The sequence below is a fragment of the Leptonychotes weddellii genome, chromosome 12 (genome assembly GCF_054177405.1).
Source record: "Leptonychotes weddellii isolate Sample4059 chromosome 12, ASM5417740v2, whole genome shotgun sequence".
Classification (NCBI taxonomy): Eukaryota; Metazoa; Chordata; class Mammalia; order Carnivora; family Phocidae; genus Leptonychotes; species Leptonychotes weddellii.
Window position 1 is genome coordinate 61,622,065 of NC_138380.1, and position 12,451 is coordinate 61,634,515.

General features: G+C 41.0%; 1 protein-coding gene across 1 annotated transcript in view; it reads left to right on the forward strand.

The window, feature by feature from the left end:
* The window catches only part of SLC25A13 (solute carrier family 25 member 13), a 175,854-nt gene that overhangs the window by 121,088 nt on the left and 42,315 nt on the right, over positions 1-12,451 (forward strand). The window contains 1 exon segment of the mRNA XM_081799691.1: positions 1,360-1,450. Coding sequence (XP_081655817.1) covers positions 1,360-1,450 — 91 coding nt within the window.

A 12,451-nucleotide genomic window follows, 5' to 3' on the forward strand; every position in this document is an offset into this window, starting at 1 on the left:
ACCAACCACCACCAACCACCACCACCAACCACCACCACCACCAACCACCACCACCACCAACAACCACCACCACCAACAACCACCACCACCACCACCAGCCACCACCACCATCAACCACCACCACCACCACCATCAACCACCACCACCACCACCACCACCATCAACCACTATCACCACCACCAAAGTGGCAGCAGCTGCTGCTAAATTGGCCTCTATCCCTACCAGATGTATGGTACATGTATGTACCTGTATGATCTGTTATTATTTAATCTCCAGCAAAGTGGGACCAAGCATTTACAGATGAGGAAATGGGGCCCACAGGGTTTCAGTATTTACCTGCATCCACACAATTCATGAGCGGAAAGATAAGAATCCAAAACCAGCTAGAATTCATTTTTCGGATATATTCTATAAGCATCTGCCAGGCCACCTGTTCAGGGGTCTGAGTTCTAGTTGAAGTTGATCCTTTATCCAGTGCCAGGCTCTCGTGTGACAGATGGGAGATATTCAGTAAGTTTGTGGAATGGACAGATACTGCTGTTATATCAGGAAGGTTATAAGGCCCCAGAAAGTTAAACTCCAATTTTAGATTGGGTGCCTGAAATTCTTTTACTTTGGTATTGTGTGGCCTTGGAACAACTCATCTTTTCTGGCTTGTGTCTTCCAAAAATACGATTGATTTTTAAGATGGCTTGTAGTACATACCATTTTGAGTACATTATACTTAACTAATTAATTAAGGTTACTGATGTTGAGAATTCTTAGATACTAAATTTTTAAGCTGAAAAATCTGCTTAGCCAACTTTGTCTCGGTGATGTGTTTTGTTTTAGATTAAATTTTGTTAGCAGACATGAAAATGATTTTTAATCAGACTTGGTAAACCAGTTCTTAACTTCTAAAATGTATGTTTTTATTGTGTCCTTGGTGTCAATACGTCTTTCTTACGCTATTGTAATTGGTGGACATATTTGCATTTTTTAGGCTGGTAAGCCATCTATCTTTTTTTTATTTTAAAGACTTGATTTTTAAGTAATCGCTACTCCCAACATGGGGCTGGAACTCACAACCCTGAGATCAGGAGTCACATGCTCCACCCACTGAGCCAGCCAGGTGCCCCTAAGCCATCTGTCTTTCAGTTTCTTTCTCCCGGAAACATGAGGAATACTTATATATATTTTACCTTTTAAAAAGTATATATGTGCTATTAAAGGCACTTCTCAAACTCTTTTAAGATCCTTAATTTATTCAGTTTATGATTACTTCAGTATACTGACAGAGAAAAATAACATATTTACAGTTGTATATTTATATGTGTTTAATGACTTTCTTTATATTTTTCATCAGCTTCTGTAAATATTTTTCTTCAAGGTGAATGATTTTGTGAGGGATAAATTTATGAGCAAAGATGGTTCGGTCCCACTTGCAGCAGAAATTCTTGCTGGCGGCTGTGTAAGTACCTTTTACATAACTGCGTTGAAAAGACTTGTTTCCCATGCATACCCCCACCGTGGTAACCTAATGTGGACTAAGGCTTCTGTTCAACCACAGATCCTGTGCAAGGGCAGAGTCTTCTAGGGCCCGAGAACCATTCCTGAGATGGAAGGGTAAATGTTTGTGATCTTACTGCCTGTTAAGTCATGCCTGTTAAATCCGTCATTGCTTTCGGTTGGTTCTGTAGTAGAAGTGATTTGTGGCAGAAAGTGTTTGGCCTTTGAAAGAATCTTTGCTAACCTTTTCCTAAAGTTAATTTGTAGTACGTTTTTTCCTCATGGCACCCTCTGCTGGGTCAGGCACTAAAATTTGTAGTTTGGAGTCGGCAGGCATAGCCCTCTGCTTTGCTTTGCCTTCCACATACCAGCACCTCCTCAAGCTTCCCTGTGCTTCTGGAAGAAGGATGCTGGGAAACAACTGGCTGAGTGTGCTCCGCATTGTCGAAACCGCTTGGAATGAGTATTTCTTTATATGGATGAACAACCTGCATCTTGTTCTTAAGCTCAGCAAAACATGATGTCTCGTTTTATCTCATGTACAGGTTTGTTCATGTGAATGCAAATACTTTAAGTAAATTAAACTCTTCTACAAAGACTGGTGCTATTTGAAGATAAGGTTAGTTAAATAAACGGGCTTTGATCACTAGGGCAATACAGTATTGGTATATTTTTCATCTAAACCTGTTTCTTTTCTTATAAGAAAGATGAGGTCACTTATTTTTTTAGTTAGCTTGTTCTGTGCAGGAAATGGCCTTCATAAAATAATCTTTTCTTGAAAATCATTGCGTTTCGATGCTGGGTAAACACCTGAGAATATTAAACCTTTGTTCGGAAAGGGCTTATTGTCCTGTCTGACTTTGAATGGGAGCAGGAGCTAAGAAGTCCTCATCCTGGTCATTCTGAAGAGATAGACGGAATTTGGCTCTTGCCTGACTCTCTTTCTGTTTGATCACTGACCTGTCATAGATGGCCAGGTAGGGTCCCCTTGTCCTGTAACTTTAGGAGCATTCAGGGTGGAAAAAGGGAGGCTTTATTGTGCTAAATAAAAAGGGCACCCAATAATAATCAAAAAGAATATTATTAGGAGGTGCAGAAGCCGCTCTTCCCGTAAGTACGCTTCATTTGAAACAACGGGAGTGTCCGTTTGAGGCACTCGGTTTTCTCATGTTAAAGGGGCACGTCCACTGACTGTCCCTGGCCTGGCCTCCAGGCTGTTGCACGGGTGTTTCTGTAGGTCAGGGGGGTTTGTTTCTCTTAAAAAGTCAGGTTGTAAACCTGCTGGAAAAGACATGATTATATATCTCTGTCAGAGCTTAAAATGTGAAATTAATTATGTGATACTGCTCTAGATTTTGGCAATAACCTGGAGGTTTATTGCCTTTTTAACGAAAACATTTTGCCTGCACGTGGGTCTGGGAGATGGGTTGTGGCACGTATTGTCTGCCGTAGGTGGTCTTATTTTCTTGTCTGTGGTCGCCCATTTCAAACACAAAGCACAGGTTGGCATCAGAAGTGGTGCCTAGTTACTGTAAAGAGGTGCAGCCCTTCTTCAAGCCTGATCTAAACATGGGCTTAAGATTGGAGCCACTTGGGTTTTGCAGCTACTTAAAGTATCTGTGAAATGAGGTTTGCCATCCTTCATCTCAAAGGCGGATAGACTGTGGTCCGCGGTTTTCAAGCCTCCCTTTCGCTCCCCCCCCCCCGCCCCCCAACACTGCTTTAAGAAGTCAGAGTTTATTTTTCAAGTGAACAATCCTGTAGGTAGCAAACAATGCAGACCCTTCAGCTCCCTGAGCAGCGGGGTGGATGATCCCATTCTCAGTGTGTTTTTAAATCAGCAGCATCCTCCTTTGCTGCGACGGAGTTTCCCCGCCCTCGGAGCCAGACACACACCTTAGACGGTCCGCGTGGACTCCCCAGGCTCGCCTCTCCAGTTGGGAATACAGAGGCGTTTGAGAGGCTGGGTCACATGGCCAGCTGTCCTTCTTAGTTCACCCAAGCGTGCCAGACTCTGACTTTTAAGTCCCCGCGGAGCCCCCCTGGCCCCTGGCTTCATTATTACCGAGAATTAGTACACATGGCTGACTTTTCACTTGTAACTGAAGCTCCTCATTTCTTTGAAGAAAGCTTTTTCTGTTTTATAGTCTGTTTTTTGCAAAAACAGGGAGAATACGCAGGGAGGTCTTTGTCTCGTAACCTTCACAGCACTTGGCAAAACTAATTGTCTGTTTTATTATATTGTTTCGGAAAAACGACCACAGTGATAGTAAATTTGGAGGAAAATTTTAGAAGAAAAAGAGAATAAAATTAATCCCATTCATTAACTTACTTTTGATTATAGCAAAACCTGTAACTGTGAAGACATTAAAAAAATCTTCTGTTTCATTGATGTGTATAAAAGGGTCAAATCTGACTTTATTTTTAAAGTCATTGTTTGCACTGAGCTTAGTTTGGGTTTAGAGCACTGTTAAAAATTTGACTTGAGCTTTCTGAGCATTTTTGTAGATTCACGCATAACAGTAGTGATATATTTAGTACAGTTCAAGACCAAACTGAAATGCTGTGCCTGGGGTTTACAAACTCTGAAAAGTTCTTTGTGGTTTGTGTGTACTCCGTACATTGGTTTGCTGTGCGCTGTATTAGGCTAGTAGTTGTAGGAGTTTTGATGGAGACCCAGATCCTCAGGCATCCCTGCACAAAATATATATACCTTCTGTATCTTTCCATCTTTCCCCTTCTTGGGTCGGAAGCTCAGTGCCTGGAGGGGGACATGATTAGGGGCCACTGTCAGTGACGGTGGAGCTCACAGGAAGTGTGGCAGAGGAGAAGGGGCCTGTCACTACCCATTTCCTAGTAGTTTCCCAGTGAATTTAAAAACTGACATCGTCTCTCACCGCGTTGTTATTGATGCCTTGCTGCTGCTTCTACCTGACACAGTGATGCCGTGTGCTCTGAAAGTGGCAGTCCTTAGTTCAGCAAAACAAGTGTGCAGTGACAGTCTTCTCTGCTTCCGGTGAAATAGAGGGTTGAAATCCTGAGGGGTCTGGGATCTTCTGGTTTTTGATCCTTTGATCTTAATAAGTCATCAGATAAGGAATTACAAGTGGTGCCATGACTGATTTCAAGGAGAATATAAATATGATGAGTAACTTAGTTGGCATGAAAATAAATCTACACCGAAATGAAAAGAAATGAAATAATATTCACCAGGGAGAAAAAAGGTAACCAAGTATAAACCTCTCTCTTTTAAAGTTCATATTTAGTAAAAATTATTTGCATACCAATAGAAAATGATAGTATTCTGTGATAATTTTTAGAAAGACAAGTAAACATGCTTTTTGAACAATAATCCTTTGACAATAGGCCCCCGGTATTTTTTTTCTTTTGAGATCCCTACACACAAACAGATGCGTGTGTGTGTGTGTGTGTGTGTGTGTGTGTGTGTGTATGTGTGAGATACATCTAATGCTTATGGCAGTTTATACTCATTTCAAGTGGCAGAAATAATTGATGTGCTCTGTCACTGGTTTGGAAAAGGACTGGTGAGGCTGTGGCATGAAGAGCAATCTTAACTGCAGCCCCCTCCAAGTACGGCCCTGTTGCTGTTGCCTGTATTCCCATCATTACGGTGATCCCCATATGCATTGGTATTTTTATGCCTGTGTGTTAGCTGTGTATCAGATACCATTTTTCAGGCAAGCTTTTATCACTCACCTTTTTTACATCACATTCAGTTGCAGTTAATCTTTATTATTTAAAAAACAAAAAGGTATAGACACTGATGTGCCTACCACTTAGGTTAAGATGTCAGACTCGACAAATGCAGCTGGAGGCCCTCGCATTTCTGGCGCGATAGCTTTTCCCTCCCTCATCTCCCAGGAGATAACCCTATCCTGAAAGTGGTGGGGTTTTCATTTCCATGCATGTCTTTATACTTTTTATAAGTATATCCCTGAGCAATATAAATGTTTGCTTTTGGAGGCTTCATTCTATAGGAACAGCTCATGACTCTTACACTGATGCCTTCACGTTTTTTTCCCCCGCTGGTGCAACTCATGTGCTTTGCTTGCAAGAAAACAGTAAATGGGAATATAACATTCAAATGTTGTAATGTGGCATTCAGTGAGTATGCCTGTCATAGAAGTGTGGATTTACAGGATTTTATATAGATATAATTGGGACACTATTTATTTAACCAATTTTTTGTAACTTGGAGTTTCTTCCCTAGACCTTCCCCTAGTCCTTTCCTCAATTTCACCATTTAAACTCATGCCCAACACTAAGTAGATTTAAAATTATAACCCTCCTCACTGCCAACATACATGCTCCCTATCTGCCTTACTGTCCCCACTCCTTCCCTCCTCTCTAATGGGAATGATTTTAGTGTTTCTCCATCACCGAGGAGGATAGGTATTTTGGTTATCTACTATCGTATAACAAGTCCACCCTAACAATTAGTGGCCTCAAAAGCAATTTATTACCTCTTACGTTTCTGTGGGTTGACTGGGTTCAGCTGGGTGCTTCTCATTTGTGATCTCTGTGTAGTTACAGGCAGATAACAGCTAGGGCTAGAGTCATCTGAAGACTTGACTGGGGTGGATGTCCAAGACGACTCACTTGTGGCCAGCAGTGATGCCAGCGAGGCCATTGTCCAGAGCACCTGCTGCGGCTTCTCTGCATAGCTTGGGCTTTTCAAACCTTGGCAGCTTGATTCTAAAGGGGGCTTCACTAAAGTACGCAGTCTGAGAGTCCTAGCAGAAGCTGCAAGACTTCTTAGGACCACCTAACTTTGACTGTCACTCCTGCTGCATTCTTTTGGTCAAACAAACCACTTACGCCAAAGTTCAAAAGGAGGGAAATTAGATTTTTACCTTTCAATGAGAATAATAGTAAAGAATCTTTAAACTATCTCTGGAGGGTTCAGTAGGCAGTATTGTAGGACGAGAACATCCCCATTGCCCTCTACTTTATGACGATTTCATTGTTAATCCGATGTCTTCTCCGAGGATCTGTTGAAGATTCTAGAACCCATTCCTGCTTCAGATTGCTTTCGGCTGCAGGGGCCAGAAACTCGTTAAAGCAACAATAGCAAAATGAAGGTTTACTGTAAGGGTGTACATGCAATTAAAGGCTCTTGAAAACTGAGGCAGGTCTGGGAACTGGCTACTTTCTGCATTTTCTCCTGTTGGCCTTCTTGGTCTCTCTCACAGTGACTTTGCATCTCTCCACACACTTTTTTTTAAAGATTGCATTTTTTTTTCAAAGCAGTTTTTCGCTCACAGAATTGGGAGAAAAATACAGAGATTTCCCCGAATACCTTCTACTCCTACACATGCATAAACTCCACCACCATCAACTTTCCCCAACAGAGTGGTATAATTACTACAATTGATGAGCCTGCATTGACACATCATTATCATTCAAAACCCATAATTTGCCTTACGGTTCATTCATGGTGTTGTACATTCTATGGGTTTGGACAAATGTATAGTAACATATATCTATCATGTTAATAATCATACAGAGTATTTTCACTGTCCTAAAAATCTTCTGTGCTCTGCCTATTCATCTCTCCCCTTCTCTTCCACCCCTAGCTCTCTTCCAATGATCTTTTTACTCTCTTCGCAGTTTTTCCTTTTCCAGAACGTCCTAGAGTTGGAATCACATAGTGTGTAGCCTTTCCAGATTGTCTTCTTTCATTTAGTAATATGCATTTAAGGTTCCTCTGTGTCTTTCATGGCTCGATAGCTCATTTCTCTTTAGACTGAATAATATTCCTTTGTCTGGATGTACCAGCAGTTTATTCATTCTCCTACTGAAGAACATCTTAATTTCTTCCAGGTTTGGGCAATTATAAATAAGACTGCTATAAACATCCTTGTGCAGGTTTTTGAGTAAATATCAAGGAATACAGTTGTTGGTTCTTAAGAGTATGTTTAGTTTTGTAAGGAACCTCCAAACTGTCTTCTAAAGTGGCTATGCCATTTTCCATTTCCACTGACAACGAATGAGAGTTCCTGTTGCTCCACATCCTTGTCAGCATTTGACATTGTCAATGTCGTGCGTAGCTTTTTATTTTGCTGATCCATTTCTTCTCTTCCTCACGGTTTTGACTTCTTCTAGAATTCCTTCATATTCTTGCTGGCCATCTGGCCTCTGTCCCTAACAGATGACCTTCAGCTTCTTTTCATCATCAGCCCCAGCTAATTAGTACAGGTAGCTCAATTTTGTTTCATTTTGTTTTTCATTTAATTATTAAGAGAGGAAATTTGATTGGCAAGCATCAGCTTTGTGTGCCAGCCTTGACTCATTACCCCACCCATATATTAATAACTTTGCTTAACAAAATCATTTGTTCCCACCATCTGTAAATGCATTCAAATACTTCTTGTATTTTGGTAGCTTGAATCCTGTAAGTATCCCCTGAATAATAATGTATGTAGTTCTATCATAAAATATACCCAAAGGCATATTCTTTATGGTCGAGCTTGAAATCCCTTGAGGTTTCAAACCAAGTCAAGAAAACCAGAGAGAAAATTTCCTCATGTAATGAACACATATGCTCTGATATTCACCTGGTGAGTCAAATTGCCTGAAGTGGATTAAGTCCTACTTCTGTGATCTTTCTCAGAGTTTTCTGTGAGATGTGGTCTCACAGGGTAGGTTTCTTAAGTCAGAATTGTTACTTATGTGTGTAGGTGTCTGTGCACATACCCTGCTTACAAATATAAAGTGATGTGAGGCGCAGTCATTAGGTTCAGTTTCTGTGAGGTTGCGCCTGTGTGACATGTCAAGTAGCCAAGATTTATTATGCATTATAATGATGCTGTGGAAATACGGTTATTATTTTTTTAATGCTTGCACCTTAATAGTTCACTTGTAGTTTAATGAAAATCTAATGGTTAGTTACATTGTTTTCAGATGTTGTCATTGTTAATATTTGGAATATTCTCTGGGAAGTTTTTTTGCATGCCCCCAAAAATGTAAGCCCATATTGAATACCTACCAGTCTTCCTCCCTCCCTCCCACTGCTTCCCTTCATTCTTCCTTTCTTTCTTTTTTTCTTTCTTTCCTCCCTCCCTCCCTTCCTCATTTGTCAATTGCAATTTCTAGTTTGATGGATGACTTCCAACAAGATTGAAGTGAATGAAATTATTCTTGCTTTCATAAGCTTTACATTATGTGCATTACTTTTCATTTGTTTTCATATATTTACAAACTTAAAATTGTACCAAACACATATTTTAGCCAACATTTTCTGTATTTCGACATATGTTAAAATTGTGCCTTTTAATTATGAAAAAAATAGCCATATTCAAGCTAACGTAGAAAACAAAGCAAAAGAAACTGGCCATAATTCTTCAATTCTCATAGTGTAAGTTTTTTTAATTTGTACATATGCTTCATCTCTCTCTGTCCTCTCTGTTGACTCCAAGGCTTAGAGACTGTATCAGGTAACGTGTGGTCTGGCTTTGCCACTTAAGGAGCTCTTCTTTATAACTTTGTGCTGTCAGCTCCTTGCATCCTGGGGATCATGGGTGAATGTTGCCTGTACTGAGACATCTACAAATGCTGAGAGAAGGATCCATGTCTCACTGTTATGCCTGGATGCCTAGCATTGTGTCTAATATATGGAAGAGGCTTAAAAATACTTATTGAATGAATAAATGTTTGACTAAGAGATGTTGGTAATGAGGGCAGTAAACGTAGGGTAGTGATTGATATACTGAGTTGCTGTTAACTTGGATACAGATAGTCATTGAAGAGATCATAATTCCAGGGATCAGAGTGTGAAGGAAATGATGGACTTTAGGGATAGCTGTAACATGCCTACACATACATATCCAGATGTTTCTTTCTTTTTTCTTTTTAAGATTTTATTTATTTGTCAGAATGAGCAAGCACAAGCAGGGGGAGGGGCAGGCAGAGTGAGCAAGGAGCCTGACTCGGGGCTCGATCCCAGGACCCTGGGATCATGACCTGAGCCAAAGGCAGACGCTTAACTGACTGAGCCACCCATGCATCCCTGTCCGGGATGTTTCATAAGAAATGTTTTCATACCTCACTAAAGGAACTAACCGTTAAAAAGATTCTATTTATTTTATTTGGCTTCATTCCAATCCCCAAATATTTACAGAACCTTAGGAGCAGAAAGAATATAAAACACTTAAAACACCTGGGGTATTTAATATAGCTTATTTATTATTGCTTATGTTGTTAGTAGAAAATATTTTATTGAATGGTTAATATGTGAAATTATCATGTCAGAATCACGAAGGAATCACATGAAAGAGTGGCTTTAAAACAAGAGACTCACAGTGAGATCCCACTACACACCTATTAGAATGGCTGAAGTCTGAAACACTGCTGATGAGTGTGTGGAGCAAAAGGAACTGATTCATTGCCAGTGGAAATGCAAAATGGTGCAGGCACTTTGGAACATAGTTTTGAGGTTCCTTACAAAACTAAATTGTAAGATCTGGCAATTGCAGTCCTTGGTATTTACCCAGAGGAGTTGAAAACTTATGTTTTCAACAAAAACCTGCACAAGGATACTTACAGCAGCTTTATTCATAGCTGCCAAAACTGGGAAGAAACCAAGATGTCCTTCAGGAGATGAATGGGTAAATCAACTGGTATAGGCAGACAAAGGGGATATTATTGAGTCTAAAAAGAAATGAGCTATCGAGTCATGAAAAGACTTGGAAGAACCTTAAATGCATATTAGTAAATGAAAGAAGCCAATCTGGAAAGGCTACATACTGTATGATTGCAACACAGAATCCAGAATAGATAGGACATTCTGGAAAAGGGTAAAACTATGGAGACAGCAAAAAGATCAGTGGTTGCTGGGGGTGGAGGAGAGAGAGAGAAATGAATAGGCAGAGTGAAGAGGATTTTTAGGACAGTGGAAATACTCTGTGTGATATAATCATGGTGGATATATGTCATTATACATTTGTCCAAACCCATAGGATGTACCAGGAATGAACCGTAAGGTGGACTGTGGACTTCGGGTGATCGTGATGTGTCAGTATGGGTTCATCAGTTGGAAGAAATGCAGCACCCTGGTGGGGATGATGGTAGTGGGGAGGTTTGCATGTGTGGGGGCAGGGGGTACATGGGAAATGTTTTTGTAAACCTGAAACAACTCTAAAAAAAATAAAAGAGCCAGTAAGTAGCAAAAGTTAACCACGACAATCTCGAAGTTGGAGGCTTCGGAGAAGCCCGTGAGACGTCTTTGTCATAGTGTGGCCAGAATGTCTTCTGGGGCCTGGGACTAAGGCAGGGGGCTGCAGTGAGAACTCTGCCTGGCTGCGTCTGCGGAAGCCTGTGCTCCAGACTTCAACTGGGCTTGGAGCACACAGAGCTGTCTGATGGCACCCAGAGTCCATCAGGATGGCCTGCCTAGCTAAGGTGGCTCCGAAAGGTCTTCTAGTAGGGGAAAGGCCCAGCTGGTGAGAGGCCCTGAGCCAGCCTGATGTCTGTTTTCTCCCTTTTCCTTCTGTGACAAGGTCTCAGCCTTGTTGGACTCAACACGGTTCAAGCACTGGGCCACCCTCCTGGTTATCTAATATATGGGGGAGGGGTTTGTTATGATGTGAAAATACAAAGAAAGATTGGGCTACAGCTTTCATAGACATTGAAGGTCTGTAAATCATTACATGATTCTGGTAGTAGTAGTCAAAATAGACACGTATCACCGACAGAGCCCAAATGTGAACATACTTGACAGGTCTGTAACTTAATTGCTTTTTAATGTCAGTCAAACAGATTCCACTTTGGTTTCTTGGCCAAGCTTCTATAGGCCCTATTAAAATCCTACGAAGTTGAAAATATGATACTTAATACTTGTAAAATGTGTAAACAGCGTAGCCTTTTTGCTATGTAGTTAAATTAAGAATAGGAAATTTCAATTTGGTGTCTCTCAAAAACAAGTGGTGAGAATCTAATTCTCTTTTACAATTTCTTAATGGTCTAGTTACAGAGTTTTTACTAAATGGCTTAGTTTACACATCAGATCAAAGGAGGAGATCCTATATTGTTTCATGTTTAGAGACGTGCATTTAGTCTGATAGTCTAACCAGACATATTAGTTTGCTAGGGCTGCCATAACAAAATGCCACAGACTGCATAGTTGAAGTCCTAGAAATTTATTTTCTCACACTTAGGGAAGCCAGAAGTCCAAGAGCAGGGTGTCTGCAGCTTGGGTTTGCTTCTGAAGAATCTGTTCTTCACTTGCGGACGGCTGTCTTTTCTCTGCGTCTTCACATGCTACCCTCAGTCTGTGTGCTGCCCGTGTTTTCATCAACTTTAAAGGCTCCAGTCATCTAGAACAAGGGACCACCCAGATGACCTTATTTTACCTTAATTGCCTCTCTTCGGCCCTATTTCCAAATATAGTCACAATCTAAGGTATAGGGTTAGGTCTCCAACATAGGAATTTTTGAGGGACGCAATTTAGTCTATAACACTAGGAGTTAAACTAAAGGTTCTTTTCTCAACTTGCAGCAAGGACTCAGCTTCTTGATTGTAGCTGAGGGATGACGTCTCCTTTGGGCACTGGGTCCAGCACTGTCCCTTCAGAGCTGGTTAGAGGGTGAGGGGCCTCTTGGCTTCGTGCCCCCTCCCATTTGCCAGCTTCTTTGTGAGCTTGTTGAATTCCTGTCTTCAGTATTGCCAAGTACCTGACTGCTGTCCGCTACTGTATTTTAATTTCATTCATCCACTGCTATTGGCTGAATATTTTTTTTATACCTCTGTTTTGTTTTGTTTTTTAAAGTAAACTCTATGCCCAGTGTGAGGCTCGAACTCACAACCCCGAGATTGAGAGTCATGTGCTTCACCGACTGAGCCAGCCAGGCACCTCCCTGTGACCTTTCTTTTTTCTTTTTTGAGAGAGGGTGAGAGACGGAGAGAGGGAGAAGGGGCAGAGGGAGAGGGAGAGAGAATCTCAAGC